Raw genomic sequence first — 25,397 nt, 5'->3', positions numbered from 1 at the left:
TGTCTGTCTGTCTCTCTTTGCTGTGGTTGTCTGTCTCTCTTTTCTGTCTCTCTTTTCTGTGCCTGTCTGTCTCTCTTTTCTGTGGTTGTCTGTCTCTCTTTTCAGTGTTTGTCTGTCTCTTTTCTGTGTTTGTCTCTCTTTTCTGTGGTTGTCTCTCTTTTCTGTGGTTGTCTCTCTTTTCTGTGTCTGTCTGTCTCTCTTTTCCGTGGTTATCTGTCTGTCTGCATTTGCCTTTTTGTTTATCTAATTCCAGTTTAATATCAGTTTATCGTCTTTTTATCTAACTGTTTGGTGTCTAGTTAAACAAATAATGGGTAAAGGTTCTCTCTCTCTCTCTCTCTCTCTCTCTCTCTCTCAAATTAATGACATAACATTGTGATACCAGTAATTAAATGACCAATAAGCGCGGGTACTTCTGTCGGCACTTCTGGGATTTCATGTCTTTGTGTAGATTACCTTTCTTATTATTCACTTCCCTCACCTTCTTGCCTTTGTATACAGGGTGGTGCAAAAGTAGGTTGACATTTACCACTTATTCCAACACAAAAGACACACTTTTAGTCTCGTAAGTGTTCAAAGTGTCCGCCCTCACCACTGACACATTCCTGGAGTCTGTCAGCCACACTTCGACACACAGTAATGCACAGGTCCAGGTTGGTGTTGATTTCCTGGCAGGCCTCTGTAATGAACTCACGCAGTTGAGCCAGAGTGTGTGTGTGTGTGTGTGTGTGTGTGTGTGTCAACCTACTTTTGCACCACCCTGTACATTAACTTTCCTATACATTACCTCACCTCTCTCTCTCTCTCTCTCTCTCTCTCTCTCTCTCTCTCTGCATGATGTGGTTACGGCCTGCCTTACCTTTGTATAAGAATACATTTTCAGAGAAGATTTTGAAGCTCTGCTTTCTTTTCTGTATCTTGTTTATCTTTTATTTTTACTGGACATTTACATTTATGCAAAACATTTGTACTCTTTCAAAGGAGAGCTTCACAAGGATTGGTTAAGCATCTGCTTAACTTTCCTACAACACAGATTAAATATTGTAAAATATTTATATATCTGCGTAGGCCTCATGAGGCTTGCATTGCAAAAGGTCTTGAGGACTTAGGAAAAAGGTCCTCCTTCGCCTCGACCTTGGCCTCTAGGTAAGTCCTCAGCACAATGTTATATATATATATATATATATATATATATATATATATATATATATATATATATATATATGTATGGAGCCTCTGTGGTACAGTGGTAGAGTGTGCGTTTCGTACACAGGTGAACCAGGGTTTGTGCCCCGCCGGGGTAATAAACTTTGGGAGTGTTCACCCAGCCAAGTACTGCATTGGCAGAAGCAAGGGGTGCTGTGGTTGAACCAGTGTCGCTTATTATAAAGTATGCTTGCACCCAATCGGCTTGTGCGGGCCGATTACACTTGGTTCACAGACTACGCACACATCCAAAGCCAATCAAACACTACAATTACACTTACAAGCACTTCTCACCCTACATACAATCTCTACTACACAGCCTAAGCCACTTTGTAGAGATACATTGGCTGTATCGTCCCGACTTCGGTCAGGATAGGCCGGTCCTGCAGTGGATACTCAAACGGCTGATGATGATATATATATATATATATATATATATATATATATATATATATATATATATATATATATTCGGCTGGGATACTTTTGGAGTACATAAACTTTACTCTTGGTAGTATGGCGGTGTGTGGCAAGGTCCAGTGAGAACAGGCCCAATCATTTTGCCTCTCCACCCATCTTTGTGACGTCACGCAATATCCAAGGTCCGCTGAGCACTCAGTGGACCTTGGCAGTACCCTTCACCGGTTTACACCTACGTCCAAATGTTGCACTACATCCACCCACGGTGTACACCTACGTCCGCATGTTTTACTATAATATATGCCTGCCTTTACTTCAAAGGTCGCTCATCGTTTTATAAACTTTTATAATCAACTTTAATTTTCTTTGATGATGGTAAATTTTTCAAGCTAATTTGGACCTCTTTAGCTTAGAAAATTTTTCCATACTTTAACTTGCTGCTTGTATTGAAAGCAGTTTACGAATATAAATATATATGTTAAAAGAAGAAGAGCTGTAGATTTAACAAGCTCATCAGTGTTGCATTAACTAATGAGCAGACACGTCAAGTGTTGACATTAATATTATCTTTAAGACTACAAAGATAAATCCAACTTTTTTTTCCATTCTTCATCCTTCGGGAAATTATAAAAATGTTTTCCTTGTTTTTACGTTGCCAGGATGTGCCCCCGTAAACCGCACAGCACACCACTGTCCTAACTTGGAGTGAAAAGTCAGGAGGAACTGAGGAAAATGACCCAAGCGGAATCTAAGTCCAACTAACTGCATTAACCCTACTGGAGTGGCGGGCAAGGGTACCGCGTGACGTCATGCGCAGAGTGGTCTCATTTTTAGCCAGAAATAATCAGACCTTGTAGAGTATCTCACTAGACTTTGGTGTGCGGCGCTGTCTGATGGATATATACTCTTATGGTGGAGTGGTGAACTGTTGTGGCGTGTGGTAGTAGCGGTACTGGTGAATGGTGGTTTTAGTGTACAATGGTAGCGTGTGGTGCTGATGTGTGGCGATAGACTGTGGTGGTAATGGTGTGTGGTTGTGTGCTGTGATCAAAAAGTGCCATAGTGGTGGTAAATGGTGATATTACTGGTGTGGAATGGTTGTGGTGTGCAGTGGTGATGTGGTGGGAAATATTGTGTGATATTTTCTTTGTGGAGATGTACTGTGCTGTGGCCCTATTTGCTGTGATGTGTGGTGGTGGAAGATCACTTGGAATCAGTGTGGCAATGACAAGCTGCGTGTGGTGATGTGGTGTTTGGTGCTGCTTTGTATGTGTGTGTGTGTGTGTGTGTGTGTGTGTGTGTGTGTGTGTGTGTGTGTGTGTGTGTGTGTGTGTGTGTGTGTGTGTGTGTGTGTGTGTGTGTGTGTGTGTGTGTGTGTGTGTGTGTGTGTGTGTGTGTGTGTGTGTGTGTGTGTGTGTGTGTGTGTGTATTGCTGCAGGAAGTCATGAACTGTAGTGATGTGATGTGATCTGTCATGAAATACGGTGTTGTGACGTAATGAAGTGTGAAACAGTACCTATAACAGCTTTGAAGTGTGAAGTGTGATGAGGTGGTGAAAAGAATCAAGAAGTGTGGTTATGTAGAGAACAGTCATATACAGTATGGAGATAAAGTGGTAAATACAGAAGAATGTAGGAACTGGCGTACGTAAGAGTGTGTGTGTGTGTGTGTGTGTGTGTGTGTGTGTGTGTGTGTGTGTGTGTGTGTGTGTGTGTGTGTGTGTGTGTGTTTAGTAGGGAGAATTTGCCTAGAAGTACCCAATCCGTTCCCTACCCTTTATCTCCTATCCAGTCTCTCATCATTCTCCCTTTTTCACTTTCGTCTTTGATCCTCATCTCTTGTTAACTGCTTTCTCGTTCTTCCTTTCTCCTTCCACCTTCATTTTCCTCCTTCCTTTCTGCTTTATTGTCCTCCCTTTCTTCCCATTTCATCTTCCTCTTCCTCTCTCTCTCTTCCTTCCCTGCCTCTACATGTTGCCTATTTCAACCTCCCCTATTCCCCTCTTCAAATCTCCTCTCCTCTTCTTTACTTTTATCCTCCTCCTTCTCTCACCTCCTCATCTCTCCCTTTTTCTCTACTTCATCATCTTCCTCTGCCCCCTCCAATGTTGTCTTTCATCTCTTTTGCCTTCACGGTTTTCATCTTATTCTCTTCATCTTTCCTTATTTCACCTTCCTGTTCACCTTTACTTCTTCATTATTTTTCTTCCACTACATTTCCATCCTCATATATTTCTCATATTTCCCCTACCTTCTCTCCCTTCATCTTCTTCCCCTCTTCTTGTTTCAGAGTTCATCTTCCTCCCCTCTCCCTTCATCTCATCCATACTCCTCCCCTCTTGTTTATTCCTATTTCATACTCCTTCCTCTTTCTTGTACTTTTTAAAATCTTCCTTTCCTCATATTTTTTCATTCCTCCTCGTTTTCTTTCTTATTTAGCCCTCCTTGCATCTTTTTTATTTTTATTTTCCTTTTTATTCGTACTTCATCTTTCTTCCCTTCTTTCTTCCTCTGCCACTTTCCTTTCCATTTCTTCTCCTTTCTCCTTTCCCCTTCCTTTTTTTTCTCTCTCTCTTTCCTCCTTCTCCTCCCTTCTCTTTTTCTTCTTTCCTCCCTTTTCCTTTTTTCCTCCACTCTCCCATCCACTTCCCCTTTCTTCTCCCTCCTCCTTCTCTTCCTCTCACTTTCATTCTTTCTTTCCCTCCTTTTCTCACTGTTTTCTTCTACTATTTTCTTCCTATTCCCTTCTCTTTTCCCTTCTTTCCTTCTACATTCTCATTCCCACTACATCATTCTTTTTCTCCTTTCTTCCTTTTCATGTTTCTCATCATTTCGCTTTTCCCATTTCATTTTCCTTCTTTACATTTTCCTCTCCAGTGTTCCTCGCTTCTTCTCTTTATTTTTCATCTTTCCCTTCTCTTCAATATTAGTGTTTCTTCTACGTCCCTCTACCTTCGCCTCTTCCATATTCCGTCCTTCATTTTTTCCTTGCTTCGTCTTCCTACTCCTTCTAAGATGCTCTCCCTCTCCTACTTCTCTTTCCTTCTAAATCTTCCTTTCCTTATAAATCTATCCGTTCCTCTCAATCTATCTTTGTTTAATAGTGTCTGTAATTATATTTGGATAATTTCTCAGTAATATATCCTCTCTCCTCCACATCCCTCTTAGTCACTATTTCTCTCTCTCTCTCTCTCTCTCTCATTACCTAGGGAGGGTCTTTGCCTTAGAGGTCCAAGGGTCTTCCATATTCCCCTCTTCAGCCCCCTTCTCTCGCCCCGGGAGAAAGGTGCCTACTTTTTCTCTCCTTTCCTCCACTCTTACTCTTTTCTCTCCTCCCCTCCACTCTTACTCCCCTCTCTTTCCCTCCACTCTTTTCTCTCCTCTCCTCCAGTCTTAATCTTCTTCTCTTCTCTCCTCCACTCTTTCTCTTTTCATTCTTCACTTCGTCATACTCTTTACTCTCTCTCGCCCTTCCTTGTTCTCTCCTCATCCCCTGTTAACTTCTGCCCTCTATTCTCTACTTTCCTCCTCTCTCTCTTTTGCTACACTTTTCTTTTGTCTCACTCTCTCTCTCTCTCTCTCTCTCACACACACACACACACACACACACGCACACACCTTACCAATTCTCCCGCCGCCTCTCTCTCATCAATCACATTTCAAAACTCCTTCATCCACTTTCTCCACTCAGATCTTTCAGCATTTATCCCTCCCCCTCCCCCCCCTCTCTCTCTCGAACTTAGACTCTTTCTCACTCAATCTTACTGACTCGATCTAACCCTGTATTCTCTCTCTCCCCCTCTCTCTCTCTTTCTCTCTCTCTCATTCTCCTATATTCTTACTCTACGCCTTCTCCTCCTCCTCTCGCTTCCCTCATCGTCTTCCTAAATTCTTCTTTCCATCATCTCTCTCAATCCTTCCTTCCTTTCTTTCCACCTTTTCATAACCTTAATTTCCACCTTCCTCTATTTTTACTTTCCAATTCTCTCCATCTCATCTACTTCATCTCCTCTCATCCTTCCATTATCTCTCTCTTTCCTCTCTTCTCTCTCTTACCATGGTTGACACTTTCTCTTCTTCTCTTTTCTTCTTCTTGTTCTTAAACTCTCCACCTGTCTCTACCTCTCTCCTTATTCTTCAGTTCTTCCTCTCTCTTCTTTCCCTTGCTCTTTTCCTCCATTCTCTAATTCTGATTTTCATTTCTGTTCTCTTTCCTTCTCCTTCCGTTATCCATATCACTCCCTCTGTTCTCCTCTCTCCTCTGCTCTCCTCTACTCTCTTCTTTCCTTTTCTTTTTTCCCCCTCTCCTTCTCCCTCGATCCCACCTCAAGTTACACTCCTCTCTCTCTCTCTCTCTCTCTCTCTCTCTCTCACCATTACTCGAATCATATCAAGTCGAGTAAGAGCTAACATGATTCCTAGCTTCATCACATCGACCTTCACCTCTCTCTCTCTCTCTCTCTCTCTCTCTCTCTCTCTCTCTCACACACACACACACACACACACACACACACACACACACAAACACACACCAATACCTGAATCATATCAAGTCGAGTAACATGATTCTTAGCTTCATCACATCGACCTTCACCTCTCTCTCTCTCTCTCTCTCTCTCTCTCTCTCACACACACACACACACACACCAATACCTGAATCATATCAAGTCGAGTAACATGATTCTTAGCTTCATCACATCGACATTAACCCTCTCTCTCTCTCTCTCTCTCCTTACCTCCAGTCACGATGCATGCAAGCCTCAATTGGTCTCCTTCATCAGCTGTCACCGTGAAGGCCACAGTCTCCCCCGTGTGATGAGACACCTGTATGGCAGACGGAGGCTCCACCACCGTCACCTGGAGGAGGAAGAGAGAGACTGAGTTGAAGGAAAAGAGAAACTGTGTGGAAGGAAAAGAGAGACTGCGTAGGAGAAAGAGATTGTGTAAATAAAAAAAGAGAGATTGGTTGAAGAAGGCGACTATAATTTTAGGGACAGGGTTTTACACAGGATTACATAGGAAAGCAAACAGCAACAGACCTAATAGTCCTTTCGAGGCTGCTTGATACAAAGAAAACTATGACTACAAGATCGTAGGGGTTGACTGTCTGTTATATATTTTTCTAAGACTGAAATCTCTCCTACACGTCTGCGATAAGGAGAGGAATGAAAAAAAGCTTCCCTTATTCACTACTGTTAAATACCAAGAAGCACAATGGATATAAAATACAACCACATATTTACTAATCCTTTTACAGACCGTCTGGTATTAAGCACACTATGTTTTGGATCATTTATACGGATCTGGTTTGGATATACTGGCAAGAAGGCTCCCTCTGACTCCAAATCCTCCAGTTCTAGGCGATATCTGTTTTATGAGATTAAAATAAGGATACTGAAGAAGATTCTCATCCATCATTCCCTCAGGCCGAGGTCAGCAGGTGGAAGAGGAAATGGCAACTGTGAAGCATAGGAAGAAAACTGTGGTGAAATTTTCATAAAAAGGAATGGAAAATTTACTCTACACTTTTAATGGGTTAGAGAAAGATACGAATAAGTGCAAAACAAAACTGCGTTAGTGCTGTACTCCCCGTGATCTGGATTTGAAAACACTTTTATTACTTTTTCTGTTACTCAACGTGTTAGCCAGTAACAGTTGCACTTATCAGTGTTACTGCTTACCACTTAACTCTTTTCATGGCTTGTCTTCTGTAGCATTAAATTCCCGGCACCGTAACGCATGGGAATTTTACTCAAAGCTACGAGTCACAGGATCCTGAGCCTTAATACTGTCAGGGCTGTCTCATAGTCTGGACAGCTTTAGCACTTAACTGTAGTAATAACGCCAGGCAATCCTATTCAGCTAAGACTGAGCGCCTGTAGGCTCCTCATCAGCGTCAGTAAATGTGATGCCTGACCGAGCAGACCCATCAACTCGATGCATGTAGCTGCCTTCCTGTGGTAGACAGCGCCTCGATATGGTTGGAACAGGGTCTTTCCACACGGCGAGGTGCAGGGAAAATGGAGGGGGTGCGTATAGGCCAAAAGAGGACGAGCTATGCATAGGAGATACGCGGGAACAGTCGTCTCAGCCCGGACCCTGACCACGTGGTAAATGTGGTTTTGTTTGCCGCCTGGGAGTGCTGTGAGAGTCCATGGCTGAGTCTTGGCCCCGCATCACTACCACGGTGGCACCTCTCGGGGCGATGGTAACTATCCACCTACTATCGTTTCCAAGTCAAGTGTAAAACAAGTGTGAAAACTAAAGCAATAATAAAGGTCCAAAAAGATTAGAAGCTTCATCCCTTAACCCTTTCAGTAAGGTGACTCCTTTTATTTTGATTTTTGAAGCCTGATGCACTTCTAGAATTGAGGGTGTTAGAAACCATCGCCATTTATAACTTTATTGTCATCAGGTCTCTTTATATCGCACGTTTTCTACTGCCAGCCTTTTATACTCTTCTGTTTAAGAGAGAAACCCCTCTGTAGGATGGTGTTAACATGCGAGGCTAATAAAGAAGAACAACAGGGGCAGACACACTAGAACTAAAGGCGAAGGGGCGCTGCGGGAACAGGGAGAATGGGACTTATGCTTTAATGGACAGATGTGGATTGTGTGTTTCAGTAAAATTCATCTTTATTTATTTATTTTCTTCGTTGCATCAGTCCTTCCCCCTCCTCCTCCTACTGAATCTATCTATCTATCTATCTGCTGTATTTATCAATCTGTGTGTGTGTGTGTGTGTGTGTGTGTGTGTGTGTGTGTGTGTGTGTGTGTGTGTGTGTGTGTGTGTGTGTGTGCATGCGTGCGTGCGTGTGTTATGAGTCCATATTATAATTACAAATCATAATAGATAGATAGATAGACAGATAGACAGCTCTATGCGAGCCTGGGAATGGGAAATGATCTTGCAAGTTACACTGAGGAAAAGCTGACGACAGATTACGAAGTAGCCAGTCAGTTAGTTGTCAGCAATTCACCCGGTGAACAAAGCCTTGTTGACCATACACACACATACACACATACTCACACACAGGCTTCTAGAACTTTCCAATCACAGGGAACTCGTGCGTGCGTGCGTGTGCGTGTGTGTGTGTGTGTGTGTGTGTGTGTGTGTGTGTGTGTGTGTGTGTGTGTGTGTGCGCGTGCGTGCGTGTGTGTGTGCGCGTGCGTGCGTGTGCGTGTGTGTGTGTGTGTGTGTGTGTGTGTGTGTGTGTGTGTGTGGTGTGGTGTGGTGTGTGTGTGTGTGTGTGTGTGTGTGTGTGTGTGTGTGTGTGTGTGTGTGTGTGTGTGTGTGTGTGTGTGTGTGGTGTGTGTGTGTGTGTGTGTGTGTGTGTGTGTGTGTGTGTGTGTGTGTGTGTGTGTGTGTGTGTGTGTGTGTGTGTGTGTGTGTGTGTGTGTGTGTGTGTGTGTGTGGTGTGTGTGTGTGTGTGTGTGTGTGTGTGTGTGTGTGTGTGTGTGTGTGTGTGTGTGTGTGTGTGTGTGTGTGTGGTGTGGTGTGGTGTGGTGTCTGTGTGTGTGTGTGTGTGTGATATGGCATGTACGGTTTATATAAATTGGAAACAGTGTGAAGCTTGATATTTTGTTGAATTAATGGTCAAGTGTTGTACGTAGCTCCTTTAAGTCGTTTCAAGAGAGGTGCTGGGAGCCTCCTAAAACCACTGGGCCTTACGTCCTCGGGGCCACATGAGTGCTACAGTCGCGTCCTCATCCGTGACCGGCAGTGTAAGGTCAACAGGCAAAAGAGGCCCTTGGGGTTCTTGCTCTTACAGTATATTTCCATGTTACTCACACCCGCCTCCTCTCTCTCCCTCCCTCCCTCTCTCTCTCTCTCTCTCTCTCTCTCTCACACACACACACACACACACACACACACACACAGAGGCATCCCTATAAGTATTTCATACTAATTTCCAAAGGACGATTTTATTCAGCCGAGGGACTTTCCTGTTTTAAGATGAAGTAAGTACACTAAATCACAAAGGGAGGCGTCACAGTGTCTCCTTAACTCCTTTACTCCAGCGACTTATTCTATTCTTGCTACCTTTAGACGGTTTTCCTCAGCCGGGGGAGGGCAGTCAGGTTGTGAAAGGGTTACTGTCGACAATTTCCAACCCCGTTCTTTCCCTGGTTTAAAAAAATATTCTGGTAAATTAAAAAATCGTTTGAAGGTAGAAAAAATGAGAAAATAAATACCACAGGAGAGTAGGCCTAAGTTTTTAAATGCTATATAGTCTGTTTGTGTAGCCTCCAGACTATAGTAATCAGTTTTGGAAAGACTACTCGTACTGAAGAGATTATTTATAGTTATAGCTAATAGTTTATAGTTAGAAGTCATCCTTATTCCCTTCAACCGATGACGCATTTTTTTATTCTTTTTTCCAGAGTTTTTTTTTATTTATCGTTATTTTTACTGCTACTACTACTACTACTACTACCATTATTATTATTATTATTATTATTATTGTCTTTAAGGAACAGGTTAAAAGGCAGATCTCATTAACTATAATTTTGAGGGCCTATGTTTTTGTATGTTCATTTAATCATGGCATTTTTTTTTTTTCCAGAAGCATGTCATTGTAAGTGCGTGGAGACCATCTTGGATTCTCCTGGGTATGTGGGGAATCTTGTGTTAGAAATACAATCGCTACTCACAGGCAGAAAGTTTAATTTGCTTCAGGACTTTTGTTTTTTTCTTCCTCTTTCCATATCTTCTCCGTTTTTTCCCTATCGATGCTTCAGGTGGGTGCCTGCACTCCTGCTCCACCTACTGCTTTTAGCTTACTACTACTACTACTACTACTACTAATTGTTTCTCGGATGTCAACGCATAGGGACCTCATTCGATTGGTGCGCCGTAACCCACTAGACATTCATTTGTTGTCCATATATTTCTCACCTACGACAATCAAGGTTTTCTCGGTTACAGAAAACCAATTTGTAACTCAGTGTAGACTCTCCTGAAGGCAGCACTGCATCAAAGGAGTGGATGGTGGGCGTCTCCACCTATCTATCATCACGTGATTTAATGAGAAGGATAATGGGAGGAAAATTTGATCTGGCGTAGAAACAAAGAAGGAAAAACAGAGGAACTGATGGTGGAAAGGAGGAGGGTTGTGACGGAAATGAGGAGGGGAGGGAAGGGCGATATTTTGCGGGGACAAGGAAGGATAGTAAAGAAAATGACGAAAATGAAGGGAAAAAATGATCAGTAAAGAAGAGAACAAGGACTGCGAGGACGAAAGTTAACAAAGGAAGGAAAGAATAATAATGAAGTTGAAGGTGCAGATGCAAAAAGAAAAATATATGGGCAAAGAAAGGTAAAGGTGACAATGTAAGTGAAAAATAAAATGGATTGATAATGATGTCAAGAAAATGGGGAAAAACAGGGAACAAAAAATATAATATGGATAAAATAATGACGAGGTTGAAGAAGGTGATATTGAAGATGAAGACGAAGATAAAGGTGGAAATGAAGGTGTGAGGAAAATGCAGGTGGAAATGAAGACGGTATGAGGAAAGGTGGAAATGAGGATGGTGTGAGGAAAATGCACGTGGAAATGAAGACGGTGTGAGGAAAACGCAGGTGGAAATGAAGACGGTGTGAGGAAAATGCAGGTGGAAATGAAGACGGTGTGAGGAAAATGCAGGTGGAAATGAAGACAGTGTGAGGAAAATGCAGGTGGAAATGAAGACGGTGTGAGGAAAATGCAGGTGGAAATGAGGATGGTGTGAGGAAAATGCAGGTGGAAATGAAGACGGTGTGAGGAAAATGCAGGTGGAAATGAAGACGGTGTGAGGAAAATACAGGTGGAAATGAACATGGTGTGAGGAAAATGAAGGCGAAAATGAGGAAAATACAGGTGGAAATGAAGACGGTGTGAGGAAAATGAAAGTGAAATTGAGAGGAAAATACAGGTGGAAATGAAGACGGTGTGAGGAAAATGAAGATGCTGTGAGGAATATACAGGTGGAAATGAAGACGATGTGAGGAAAATGCACGGGAAAATGAAGACGGTGTGAGGAAAATGCAGGTGAAAATGAGAGGAAAATGCAGGTGAAAATGAGAGGAAAATGCAGGTGAAAATGAGAGGAAAATGCAGGTGAAAATGAGAGGTAAATGAAGGTGAAAATGAGAGGTAAATGCAGGTGAAAATGAGAGGTAAATGCAGGTGAAAATGAGGACAGTGTGAGAAAAATGATGAATGTGAGGAGGCGCGGGAAAGGATGGCATTTTGGGTCATTCTCTTTGGTGGGACGAGGAGGAGGACAGGAGAAAACTTTGTTGTGGGGATGAAGGAGGGAGAAGAGAAGGGGAGGAAGGAGAGGAAAGGGGGAGGAGGGAGAGGAAAGATGGATGAGGGAGAGGAAAGATGGATGAGGAGAAGAGAAGGGAGAAGAAAGGAAGGGGAGGGGAGAGAGGAAAGGGGGGAGCGAAGAGAAGAAAGGGGGAGGGGGGAAAGAAAGCATGGAATAAAAGGCGGAACAAGGAAAATGTTAAGAAAAAAGGGTAAAAAAAAAAAAAGATGAAACGTGGGAGGCAGAGTTGATATAGCGGAAAATGAGAGAGAGAGAGAGAGAGAGAGAGAGAGAGAGAGAGAGAGAGAGAGAGAGAGAGAGAGAGAGAGAGAGAGAGAGAGAGAGAGAGAGAGAGAGAGAGAGAGAATGGAGCAGAAAGAAAAATACAGGTCAAAAAGAGAGATGGAAGAAAGAAGGGAAGAGATGCTGGGAAATGCTGTGGAAAAGAATGGGGAAAAATACTGAGGGTGGAAACAAGACTACGTAAACTGAGACTCAAAGAAGAGGAGATGAAAAGAGAGTAGAGAGAGAGAGGGAAAGAAAAAGAGCAATACTTTGGGAAAAAGAGAGATATGACTGGAGGGAGAGAAAAGATGAAGCGATACGGCAAAGAAAATATTGAAAGAAAAAATAGTTAGGATGACAGATAAGAGGGAGAGGAGAAAAACATGAAGGAAAATACTGAGAAAGAGAGAGAGAGAGAGAGAGAGAGAGAGAGAGAGAGAGAGAGAGAGAGAGAGAGAGAATGGTGACTGCGTGAGATTAGCCTGAAATCTTCGTGCTATAGGCCTAGATAAAGCTAATCTCTTGGCTCACCCCAGATCACCTGTCTCTCCCTAGTGGCTCTGTACGGATCTAATGACAACCAAAGATACATTATTTTGTTTTCTTTTTAAGTCATTCAGTCATTTAAACACAAAATGTCCCGTGAAATATGTGCAAAAATTAAGGTCATTCGTCGAGTAATTTTGAGTGCCCTAAAAAAAAGAAAAAAAAAATAGGATAAAATAATGATATAAACAGTGAGATCAATATAGGTCAATTCTCAGCCGTCAAAAAACTACATTTACTAGTAACCTTATGGATAAATTAAGGAGAAAATTTTCACTTAACAGGTCATCAGTAACGTTGGACCCATGTTGTCTAGTTTGAGTTCAGCCCCCCTCCCCCCCCAAAAAAAAAAAAATCATGGGGGCACCCGTATCTACTGCATAAACACCAGTATTACCGCAACTGTCTCCTTAATGATACTAGTTTATTTTTATTATTATTATTATTTTTTTAAACAAAGTGTCTACATGAAGTTACTGGTACAAAAAATAATAATAATAATAATAATAGTTTCCGTGTTGCCCAGGTGAAGAAATACATGTAATAAATATTCAGGTATAACTATTGTTCTTTTTAATACAAACGTCCTGAAATGCTTCTCCTTCATGCCAATATAGGTGTGTGCTGGGGGGAAGGTGGGCACGTTCCCGTGTGTGTGTGTGTGTGTGTGTGTGTGTGTGTGTGTGTGTGTGTGTGTGTGTGTGTGTGTGTGTGTGTGTGTGTGTGTGTGTGTGTGTGTGTGTGTGTGTGTGTGTGTGTCCAGGTAGCCACATCGCACCAGAGGTAATTAAATACACCTGCTCTCCAAAGCCCTTCCCACGCTCTCAACACCCTAGTCTCCCCAGCTTATAACTTCTTCCACAACGATTTATTTTCACATTTAACCTTCTTACAATATTGTGTGTTATTCAGGTCCTTCCATTACCTAAACAGACTGAATATATAACTTATGCATAACACTGTCTATCTCTGTCCATTTTATCTATGCCAGACGTCTTAATCTGTAAGGGGTGGCCACAACCAAATCGCCTCCACGTCGCCCTGTCCCCTGCCATTTCGCTGCCCTCCCCACAGATCACCCCTCTTCTCTCATATACCTCTCCCCTCCATCTCTCCACCTCATCCTCGGCCTCCTCCCTCACTCCCCCCCTCCATATCACTCACATACTCTCTCCTCTTTAGTTTCTCGCTGTCCAACCTCTCCTCATGGCCAAACCACCTCAATGTATTTCTCCTAACGCTTCCTATCACATCCACATCCACACCACAACGCTTCGTCACATCCTCATTTGTCAGTCTCCAAGCAACTCCACATGCTCCTCTCAAATAACTCATTTCCACTGCCCTCAATCTTGCGTCCTTCCAACAAGGTCCAAGCTTCACTTCCATACGTTGGAGTTGGTATCACAACAGTATCATGCACCGACTAATAGGGGTCAATTAAGGATCTCTCATGGGGGTTAATTAAGGATCTCTAATGGGGGTCAATAAGAATCCCTAATGGAAGTCATATAAGGATCTCTAATGTGGGTCAATTAAGGATCTCTAATGGGGGTCAATTAAGGACCTCTCTAATGGGGGTCAATTAAGGATCTCTAATGGGGTCAATTAAGGACCTCTTTAATGGGGTCAATTAAGGAACTCTAATGGGGGTTAATTAAGGATCTCTAATGGGGTCAATTAAGGATCTCTCTAATGGGGGTCAATTAAGGATCTCTAATGGGGGCAATTAAGTATCTCTTTAATGGGGGGTCAATTAAGAATCTCATTGTTGGAATCACATTAACCTCTCCAATGCTATAACATTATTTTTATTACACTACCACACACACACAAAAAATCAGCCAACTCCAAAATCTCTCTTGGTTCAAAATTTCTCTATTTCGAAATTCTCTCCCATACTAAATCAAATCAACTGAGGACGATTTTTTCATCTTATTCTTGCCTCCTTCAGACGATTTTCTTGCAATTAACAAATGTCGTCCCGTGTGGAAGGGTTCAGGGGACTTTTTTCTTTCTTTTTTTTTTTTTTTTTTTTAATTTAGCCGTTCGAAAAACCTCACGTAAGCGGAAGGAAAAAATAAATCCTACTATAAATTCTTAAAAATATTTGAAGGCAAAAAGATGAATATATGAAATACGTCACAGGAATGAAAGGGTTAAAAATACGTCATTATAGTGAAGGGGTGAATAAATCGAGGGAGAGAGAGAGAGAGAGAGAGAGAGAATCATCGTAGTGAACAGGCATACGGTCTCCAAGCTGGGGTCAACGCTCTTTCCAGTCTCGCTTCAAGGTGGGCGAAAGTGGTCTGGTCTCAGCAATGGTCTGGGAATCGGTCTTCGTTACAAGGCCAGTCGATGTGAGATCAGGTGGGGGTATTGAGGAGGATATTTGAGTGTGTGTGTGTGTGTGTGTGTGTGTGTGTGTGTGTGTGTGTGTGTGTGTGTGTGTGTGTGTGTGTGTGTGTGTGTGTGTGTGTGTGTGTGTGTGTGTGTATTGTTGTTTTTGTTCTTGGAGCCCTACACTACGCTGTCGTAACACCACGTACTCTCCTACTTGATTTACTCAGGGTCGATATTACTCTAAATGTTGTTTCCAAATATCCTCTCACAGTTCCAGGTGCAAAAGTACTATTCTGGCAGTGTATGTTGAATTTATAAGCAGCGTCAAAAGAATATATAAAAATTCGTATAAGACGGTGAAAAGGTAACTTGTAGATGAAATATGGTATAGATAATTTAGTCTTAAAATCAATGCCAGAGAGAGAGAGAGAAAGAGAGATTAAATCATGACCGACAACAATTATCACAAAAAAAAAAAAAAGCTTCCATACACAATAAACTATTTTTAATCCCTTTAGCCTAATGACGTGTATTCTTTTTTATATTTATCTTTCCTTTACCTTCTTATTTTTCATACTTTCTTTTCTAGTACCAGACGATTTTCTTCATCTTGTGACCGACTACTTGACCTGTAAGTTTTAGATATAGACTTTGTTAAACTTTCACTCCTACGACATACTGCCTGAGCTGAGTGAAATCGTCTGGCGGTAGCAAGATACACTACGTCACCGGACTGAAGGGGTTAAGCCTGATCGTTACCCTGACAGGCAACCTAAAACCCATAAAGAAAAATATTAAAAACGAAGGAACTAAAGAACGAAAAAAAGGTGCAAAAAATATATATATATTGCAAAAGTTATGGATTCTGCAACGAAAAAAAACAGAAAAGGTGGAGAGAAAATTACGCCCTAACATAAATAAAATAATGATACAAAAGTGATAACTAGAAAATAAACACTGCCAACTGAAAATTTACAGAAAAATATTTATCCAACGAAAGAGAGTATTTAGAGACAATAAGAATGCAAGTCAGTAAATTTTCAGAAGCATTAAAAAATCTAAGTGTGAAAGCGAAAAACTATAATTGCATAAATGATGAGAAAATTTAATTAAAAAAAAAAATAATAAGTTAAAAGGAAGGCAAAAAAAAAAAAAAAAAGCTCACAAAACCGCCATCAAAAATACTGATATAAATAGATTGATAGACAGATACATGATAGGTAGATAGATGGACAGAGAGAGAGAGAGAGAGAGAGAGAGAGAGAGAGGGAGAGAGAATAAAGCAGAGACAAAAGCGCCCACACCCAACAACATATTTCTTTAAACTCTGACCGCGACCGGGGGAGCCAGACTAAATCCCTTAAACAAAAGGATTACGAAAAAAGAAAATCTCCACTGGCGAGAGAGAGAGAGAGAGAGAGAGAGAGAGAGAGAGAGAGAGAGAGAGAGAGAGAGAGGGAGAGAGAGAGATTAATAATGTTTTGGTTTGGTATCGTTTCTTCTGCTTAGTTAAAATATTTTCACTTTACCATTTAAAGAGTTCGGTTTATTTTTTAATATTTTCTGATCCATTTCTATATACTATTTCATATCACTGTTTCCCTATTTTAACTTTAAATATTTTCTTGCCTTCGTAAATAACTAGTGTCTTCTTTTCTCGTTGTTACATATTAATATACATTTTTAAAAGTAACTGTGTCGTAATCTTGCAAGCTTTATTTTTCTGCTACATATTTTTTGCCGTTTTTTCTTCATTGCCTGATACATACCCTCTTTCCCAGCCAAGAGAAGCCTTATGTGAGTGAAGAGATGAGGCAACCCCATCGCCCAGCACTTGTATTGCAAACAGCATCAAACCTCCTACGACACAAGGTAGGGATGGAGACTACAGTAAGACACAAGAGTTCTACATCTTTTCTACAACATACACTTTACACTTAAGGCATATCAGACACTTTTCTATTCCCCCTGATCGTCCCATCTTCATCTTATTTATTCTTTTCTGAGAGATTTTTGTTAGGCTGTGTCTATTTTATCATTTTTTTCCTTTTTTTTTTATTCTGTGCTCTATGTGCTTCGGGTTACGAGATGATAATAATAATAAAAATACTAATAATAATGATAATAATAATAATAATAATAATAATAATAATAACAGTAGTAATAGTAGTAGCAGTAGTAGTAGTATTTGTAGTAGTGCTAATAGTAGTAGTAGTAGTAGTAGTAGTAATTTCCTTCCTGATACACTATACAACAACGCTTATTATGGATATGCCCAACTTTTCTCAATTTGGTAAGATTAGTCACCATAGGGAAGGGAGAAGAGGCGAAATGTGAAACTGGGTGAAATATTAAACTATCTTTTGTCTTAGATTGTGCCATGAATATTATATCCTCTGATTCATGTCCCCTATGGCCTATATTCTTGCTGGCAAAGGGGGGTCTCTTAATACTTACTTGTTAGTGAATTATTGTGGTTATTGTATTTCGGTATTTGTGTGTGTGTGTGTGTGTGTGTGTGTGTGTGTGTGTGTGTGTGTGTGTGTGTGTGTGTGTGTGTGTGTGTGTGTGTGTGTGTGTATTGCCTGACGCTACATCTTGTGAGGAGTGACCAATACAAGGGTTCGGAAGAGCTTCTACCCCTACTCAGTGACGACTCTCCTCCCACGACAAACCAACATTCCCTTAGATACCTTTGAAGTTTAAGTCTCACAGTCCGCATGAACGAGAGAGAGAGAGAGAGAGAGAGAGAGAGAGAGAGAGAGAGAGAGAGAGAGAGAGAGAGAGAGAGAGAGAGAGAGAGATGAACGTTCTACATAAAAAAATCAACTAAAATCATCAACGCCTCCTAAGTCCACGAGTAAATTAACGTCCCAAAGGAAAAAAAAAAAATGCTAGTAACGAAGAAGTGCATGGGAGCCTAAATCAGCAAGAACAGGACCCAGTGGGATCAAGGAGACGTATGTAAATGTGGGAAATTGGATTCTGGTGGAAAAATAAGATGATGAATTTGTACCCTTTCAGAACGTTGAATTTCTGTGTGTGTGTGTGTGTGTGTGTGTGTGTGTGTGTGTGTGTGTGTGTGTGTGTGTGTGTGTGTGTGTGTTTATCCTTTCTTTCACCAGGTATCTTCGTTCTCTTTACCATTTACCTGAGTTGCACAGTTATGGACAAGAGTTCCCTTACTCTTTCACTGCGTCTACTACACACTAAGGGCATGTCCGTCACTTTCCTCCCGAGCACATCCTATCAAAGAGCCATCTACGGGGAGGGATACGTACCAAGTTTCCCTCAGTTTAGGAAATTTGCCATTAGTGGATTTCAGGAAGCACAGGAGGTTAAATGTTAGGCGATGACTTGTCTCTGTACATTTTCTATAATTCACTCGAACGCCGACTCCACCCTTGCTCTTCCCTCCAACTCCTACATCATTCATCACAATAGTCACTACATCATTCATCACAAGTCACTATAACTTTCATCACAACAGTCACTACAGCATTTATCCTTTACCTCCAATGTGTGTGTGTGTGTGTGTGTGTGTGTGTGTGTGTGTGTGTGTGTGTGTGTGTGTGTGTGTGTGTGTGTGTGTGTGTGTGTGTGTGTGTGTGTGTGTGTGTGTGTGTGTGTGTGATTGATCTACTTTGGGAAGATCACACTATTTCTCTTGGGAAATCAACTTCGCAGAGACTTGGTGTGCTAAACCGACTCGGTGTTTTCTTCAACCCCCACTCAATTGCTGCCTCTGTGCAAGGTTCTTAATTATCCCCGTGTACAGTAGAGCTCTGAGGCGTGTGGGAAGTTAACACATACTACACTACTCCAAACAGGATGGAATTAAATCTCTCTCTCTCTCTCTCTCCCACACCACGTTCGTTCTGCAGCTCTTATTATTCTGCTCTACTGCTGTTTCAGTGGTCACTGATTTTCTGAGTTCTCTGCTTGCATCCTTCACCCATTTCGGCGGGCAGACAGCACCCTTGGACCAAAATGATCTGAACATATTGGTAATGCGTTTAAGGGATCGCGAACTTACAGACTTTGGGCTTCATTTATTCTTTTAATTTTTTATACCCTCTATCTATCCATTCATCTATCTATTTATTTATTTAATTATTCTATCTATCTATCTATCCATCCATCTATCTATTCCATCCGCCTATCCATCTATCTATTCCATCTACCTATCCATCTACGTATATTTTCTTACATCAATCTGTCTTTGGAAAGGACAATTTTTGCAGTAATTGGTTCTTTCATTTTTTTTTTTTCCCAAGGGGGGTATATTGTAATGTGTGAAGGAACTCAGCACGTCTCGGTAGTATCCACTGACGCGAGTATTGCACGATATGCCTTGACCGCAGTGACTGAGAGCTCACCTTTTGTCTTCTCTGCGTCTCAATCGTAACAAGAAAGGAGTTAAACAGGAAGAAAAAAGGAAGGTAAGAAGGCAGGTAAGCAGGGAGGTTCGAAGGGAGAAAAAGAGGAAGGACGCAGGAAGGGAAGAAGGAAAAAACGCAGGGAGGGAAAAAGGGAAGGATGCAGGAAGGTAAGCAGGGAGGTGGAAGGGAGGTAAGCAGGGAGGTGGATGGGAGGTACAAGGGAGGTGCAAAGGGGAAAAGCTGGAGGAGAAAAGGGAGATAAACAGGGAGGAAAATGGGAGGAAAATATGAAGAAAAAACGAGGTAATTAGGACGAAAAAAGATATGCAGAAAAGGAAGGGGTAAGAATGGAGGTAACTATGAAAATAGAGGGAGACAAGCAAAAGGAAGGGAGGAAAGGAGGAAGAAGAAAGGAAGGAATGCAGGAAGAAAAAAGGAAGGAAAGCAGGAAGAAGGAAGGAACGAAAGGAAGAAAGGAAGGAAAGCAGGGAGAAGAAAGGAAGGAAAGCAGGAAGAAGGAAGGAACGAAAGGAAGAAAGGAAGGAAAGCAGGAAGAAGAAAGGAAGGAAAACAGGAAGAAAAAGGGAGGAAAGCAGTGAGGAAAAAGAGGTGAAGCACAACAGGACAAAGAAAAGAAGTATGAAGGGAAAAAATTAGAGGACTTGGGGATGGGCATTGCGAGAGATGGAATTATGGGTCTGACAAGCGAGTTTTGGCAAGTTACCCCTAAACTCCTCCTTCCATTTTCTTTCTTGCTAACGCCAAACTATTATATTCAGAGAGAGAGAGAGAGAGAGAGAGACTGCATACGGAAGGGGTTAAAAGGCGCCCTAACACTCCTTCTTTACCGATTTAGTTTGTATTTTTCAGCATCGTTAATTTCGTTTCTGCTATTATAAAGTAACAGGATAATGGAAAATATATATAATGCTAGAACTTTTTTTTCTTTTCTCAAGTGCTTAGCCTTAATGGATCTCTCTCTCTCTCTCTCTCTCTCACTCACTGCCCCCTTATCGCCCTATCTTTCTCACCAGCCTCTCTGACTACTGTCTAACTCTCTCACTCTCATTCTTCTCACCGTTCCCTTATCACTGTCTCTTTCTATTAGCACTGACTTTCTCACATTCTCTCTCTCTCTCTCTCTCTCTCTCTCTCTCTCTCTCTCTCTCACAACTGCCCAACTCTCTCCCTCTCATTCTCTTTCTCCCTCTCATTCTCTCTCTCGCTCTCATTCCGTAACTTAGTCTCCTTTCTCTAATTCAGGGTAAAACATGTTCTTGAGTTTGCCGGAGCTGTGTGTGTGTGTGTGTGTGTGTGTGTGTGTGTGTGTGTGTGTGTGTGTGTGTGTGTGTGTGTGTGTGTGTGTGTGTGTGTGTGTGTGTGTGTGTGTGAGCATTCATGTGTATATATATGTACGTCTGTATAGTGTGTCCATGTTTTGTTTATGTTTATGTACGTATGTATGTATATATGTGCGTGCTCGTGTGTACCCAAATCATGTCATTAATGTTGTTTTTCACGATTTCCACAAAGAGGATTACGTTGTCTCCTTTCATCTCTATTTTAGGACACGAGAAAGAATAAGACACTTTTTACTTCATGGCGCACAAGAATTATCATTTTTACTACATACCTTTTTTATATTATCGAAAACACAATTTATTTTTACTACACACTTTATTTTAATATCTGGAAACACGCAAGAATTGTATATATATATTTTTTTATTGTATGTTTGATATATTTTTACTCAGACATACTAGAAATTAATATATGAAGTTCTTGGTATCTATTTTTTTTCTTATATATGCTTCGTGTATTTACATTTCCCTTAAGTTTACAATTAATTTATATTTCATGTTTTGGCTATATTTTCAAACTTCGAGTAGGTAGGAACTTTGAATTTTGATACATAATTTATACTTTGAGACAGACAACAGTTTTATACCAATTATTTTATACTTTAAGGCAGTTACAATTTCATAATTAATTTATACTTTGAGGCAGACAATTTTCTACCAGTTACTTTAAACTCTGAGGCAGACAACATGATGATGATGATGATGATGAGAGAATGGTAAAAGGGAATGGAAGAGGAAGAGAGCAACTGAGAGGAGGAAACCAGAATCAGAGAAAAGAGAAGAAAATGGTGAGTGAAGTCAGGGAAAAAGATGAAAGGAAAAGAGAAAAAAATAGAATACGAAAACAAGAGTGAGGAAAACAGAAATAAAAATGAGAGAACGAAGGAAGAAGAATTTGGGAGAAGACGGAGAGAGAACTTAAGTGAAAGGAGGAAAACAAGAGAGAAAATAAAGACAGAATTAGAATGGAGGAAGGGAGAGAGAGAGAGAGAGAGAGAGAGGAAATGAAGCCAAAGAAGAGAGAACAAAGGAATGAGCTTTAGAGTGCAATACCCGCGCCCAACTATCGATTTAAAAAGGGTCGAACTGTTGCCTTGTCCTTTGGCTCTGCTCTCACAAAGGAGTACAAAGGAAAGCAAACAGCAACAGACCTAATGGCTCTTTCGAGGCTGCTTGTTACCGAGATGACCCACTATGATATCTAACTGTACAAGTTGAAGGTAAAGATAGCTCTCAAAATCGAATAAAGATTCTTTGTCTGACCTTCAACCTTTCGACAAAATCTGGACCATACTGGATTAAAGTACTGTATGTAAATTGCTCTCTACCTGTGAACTTGACGTTTAACCTGTTGCTTTGAAAACAGAATCAAATTACCTTTATCCGGCCTTAAACCCTGCCAGCAAATGTGGCTCAAACTAAATCACAGTTTGAGTTAAAAAGTAGAAAATTTGACCTCGTCCTGTGACCTTTACCTTTGACCAAGTGCTGTCAAAGCCGGTTCACTTTATTCCCTAATGAATCTAAACCTTTCCACCAGACGTCCTTGACCAATGACCTTTTTCGGTCAAATATTAATTACTTCGTCCTCTTAACGTCCTCCATCAGGGAATCAGATTTGGTGCAATTTCAACCAACAGTTTTTCCTTAGCTTTGTTGACAGACAGACAGAGACAGACTGACAGAAGGACTGAGGCAGACAAACAAAACAATATCAAGCACACAGGTTCCTCTTCCTGGATGCGGAGGTGTAATAAAGCGAGGCCAAACAAACGACAAGGTGACAATGAGAAGAAAATGGATATTGGGTAAGGAAAGGGGAAGAGGGAAAGGTGAAGGAGAGAAGAAGAGAGGAGAGGAGGGGTGCAGAAGGGAGGAGAGGAGAGGAGAGGAGGGGTGGAGGAGGAGGGGAAACAGAGGTGGTGTGACGAGAGGAGAGAGGAGGGAAGGGAAGAAGCAGGGAAGGGAGAGGAGGGGAAAGAGGCGAGATGGGAAAGAAGGGGGAGGAGGCTGGGGAAGGGAGGAGGGCACGAGCGGAGGGAAAGAAAACAAGGGTGAGGGACGGGAGAGGGAGGGGAGAGGAAGGATTTGAGGGTGAGAGGATGAGGGGAGGGGGAGGAGGCAGGGGATTAGGGGAGGGGAGGGAGGGGGTAAAATAAGAAGAGGGGGTTTTAGGAGGGGGGGGGAAGGGATAAACCACAGAGAGGGTGACAGTGAGTGAGTGATTGGAAGAAGCTGACGCGACACTATTGCCTCTCTCTCTCTCTCTCTCTCTCTCTCTCTCTCCCTCTCTCAAAACCAATCCTTGTTAAGATAAAATAAATAAACAAAAACGAGTGCTATTACAATTCTTGGCTGAAGTGTTAACCATTATAATTTTTAACATTTTTGGTGCCCTACGTACTCTCAAATCTATTAACTCTATTGTTAATCGAAATCAAAGTAACGCATATTGAAGCTAAAGGGATAATGAGATGTGGGAGTTTAATGCATACAATACTCAGTCTTGCTTTCAAAACTTTCCCTCTCATTATTTTTGATAATTACACTTGATTGTATTTTTATTGGGAAACTTCGTCCTCTCACCCTGGTAAATAAATAAGGAAATAAAGAACTACATAAGCAAACGGCAATATAATGAAAATAAATAAATACATAATAATAGGAGTTATTATCGGAAGTAAATAATTAAGCAGAAACATAAATAAAAATATAAATATAATAAAAAGAGTTATCATAGGAAATAAATAAAACAAATAAATAATAAAAATAATAAAAGGAGTTATTATCGCAGGTAAAAAAAAATAAATATAACAAAAAGGATTTATTACCGTAAATAAATATGTAACCAAAAAACACTAATAATACAAAACTTAAAAATAATGATACTAAAAGAGGCTATTATGGGACGGAAGGGGGATCCATCGACTTTACGTGACAAATTGGAAATGCTTAGAAAATAGGGGGGAGGGGGGAGTGGCTGATCTGAAACTCACTTCCTCTATAAAAACTGCAGAGGCGCTTCTACTGGGGTAACTGAGAGGACTGACAGGCCTTTGGTTCTTTCTTCTTTGCATATAAAGCAAGGAATGTATAAAAAGGAGGTGTGGGGGGGGGTCATGCATCAGTTCAATTTCCCCTCCTCCCTCCCTCTTACTTCCTTTCTTCCTCTTCCATCCTTCCTCCTTCTCTTCCTTCCTTTCTCCCTCTCTTCCACCCTCCCTTCTTCTCTTCCTTCCTTTCTCCCTCTCTTCCTTCTTTCCTCCTTCTCCTCCATCCTCTCTTCCTTCCATTCTCCCTCTCTTCCATCCTCATTCCTTCTCTTCCGTCCTCCCTTTCTTCCTTCCTCCATTCCTCTATTCCTTCTTCCATTTCTCTCTTCCTTCCTCAGTTCCTTTATTTCATCCTCCCTTCCTCTCTTCCTTCCTCCCTTCCTCTCTTCCTTCCTCCCTTCCTCTCTTCCTTCCTCCCTTCCTTCCTTCCTTCCTCCCTCTCTTCCTTACTTTCTCCCTCTCTTTCTTCCTCCCTTTCTTCTCTCTCCCTTCCCTTCCAAGAAAAAAGAGAACAATAAAATAATCAAATAGAAATAATGTAAAAATAGTAACTTTGGAGGGAACACGTCTAACGAGAGAGAGAGAGAGAGAGAGAGAGAGAGAGAGAGAGAGAGAGAGAGAGAGGGGGAAGGAAAACTGAAGAGCCAGGGATACGTCAACTTAGCAGGAGAGGAAAATAAAAAAAGAGTCGCCCCCCCAAAAAAAAAAAATATATATATATATAAAAATAAAAATAAATAAATAAATAGATAAGAAGGGTCGGGTGGGTGGATCTAATTTTACCTCTTCACTCCGATGACCTGTATTCTTTTTAATTCCTTCAATCTTAAGACGATTTTATTTAGCTTAGAGGATTTTTCTTTTCGAACTAGGAGGGGGGGGGTTGATACTGCTTCCCAAGGCTGAATAAAATCGTCTGGAGATAGCATGAAAAAAAAGAAAAAATCGTAATGGAATCTGAGCGGTTAAAGGCAGCTTCCTCTCCACACTCTCACTCACTCAAACTCATTCACTTACTCACTCAGAAACTCATCCACTCACTCACTCACAACGCACTCAATCAAGCACTCACGCACGCACTCAATCAAGCACTCAATCACACATTCACTCAGTCACGAACTCACTCAACCACTCACTCACTCTATAAAAAAAAAAGAAAAAGAAAAAGTGAATGGATTTACATATACGAAAACTTGAGAGCGGAGGCATCCGGGAAATACAGAGGGGGATTACGCTATGGGAAATTGATATCGCATGAATCCCCCGACTTAGGAGTAAAGACCATAGAGAAGGAGAGAGAGAGAGAGAGAGAGAGAGAGAGAGAGAGAGAGAGAGAGAGAGAGAGAGAGAGAGAGAGAGTGCAATACCCGCGTCCACCAGTTGGTCAAAGAGCGGTACATTTGATTTTGCTATGTGATCTTGACCTTTGACCGATTACTCTATTCGAATTACTTCATTCTTGTCTGATCCTTAACACTTCCACCAACTTTGGCCGAAATAGGA

At 41.3% G+C, this 25,397-nt stretch overlaps 1 protein-coding gene across 1 annotated transcript in view; it reads right to left on the bottom strand.

Annotated features, from left to right (window-relative positions):
* Nucleotides 1-25,397, bottom strand: part of LOC145405083 (kin of IRRE-like protein 3) — a 164,161-nt gene that overhangs the window by 110,920 nt on the left and 27,844 nt on the right. Inside the window, exon 2 of the mRNA XM_080276597.1 lies at nucleotides 6,362-6,482. Within this exon, the coding sequence (XP_080132723.1) occupies nucleotides 6,362-6,482 (121 nt within the window). The remainder of the gene's footprint in view (nucleotides 1-6,361; nucleotides 6,483-25,397) is intronic.

The sequence above is a fragment of the Coenobita brevimanus genome, chromosome 7 (assembly GCF_032717465.1).
Source record: "Coenobita brevimanus isolate Jiangsu-jjx chromosome 7, ASM3271746v2, whole genome shotgun sequence".
NCBI classification, from domain to species: domain Eukaryota; kingdom Metazoa; phylum Arthropoda; class Malacostraca; order Decapoda; family Coenobitidae; genus Coenobita; species Coenobita brevimanus.
The sequence above is the reverse complement of the archived record's forward strand: the minus strand, read 5'-3'. Positions and strand labels throughout refer to the sequence as shown.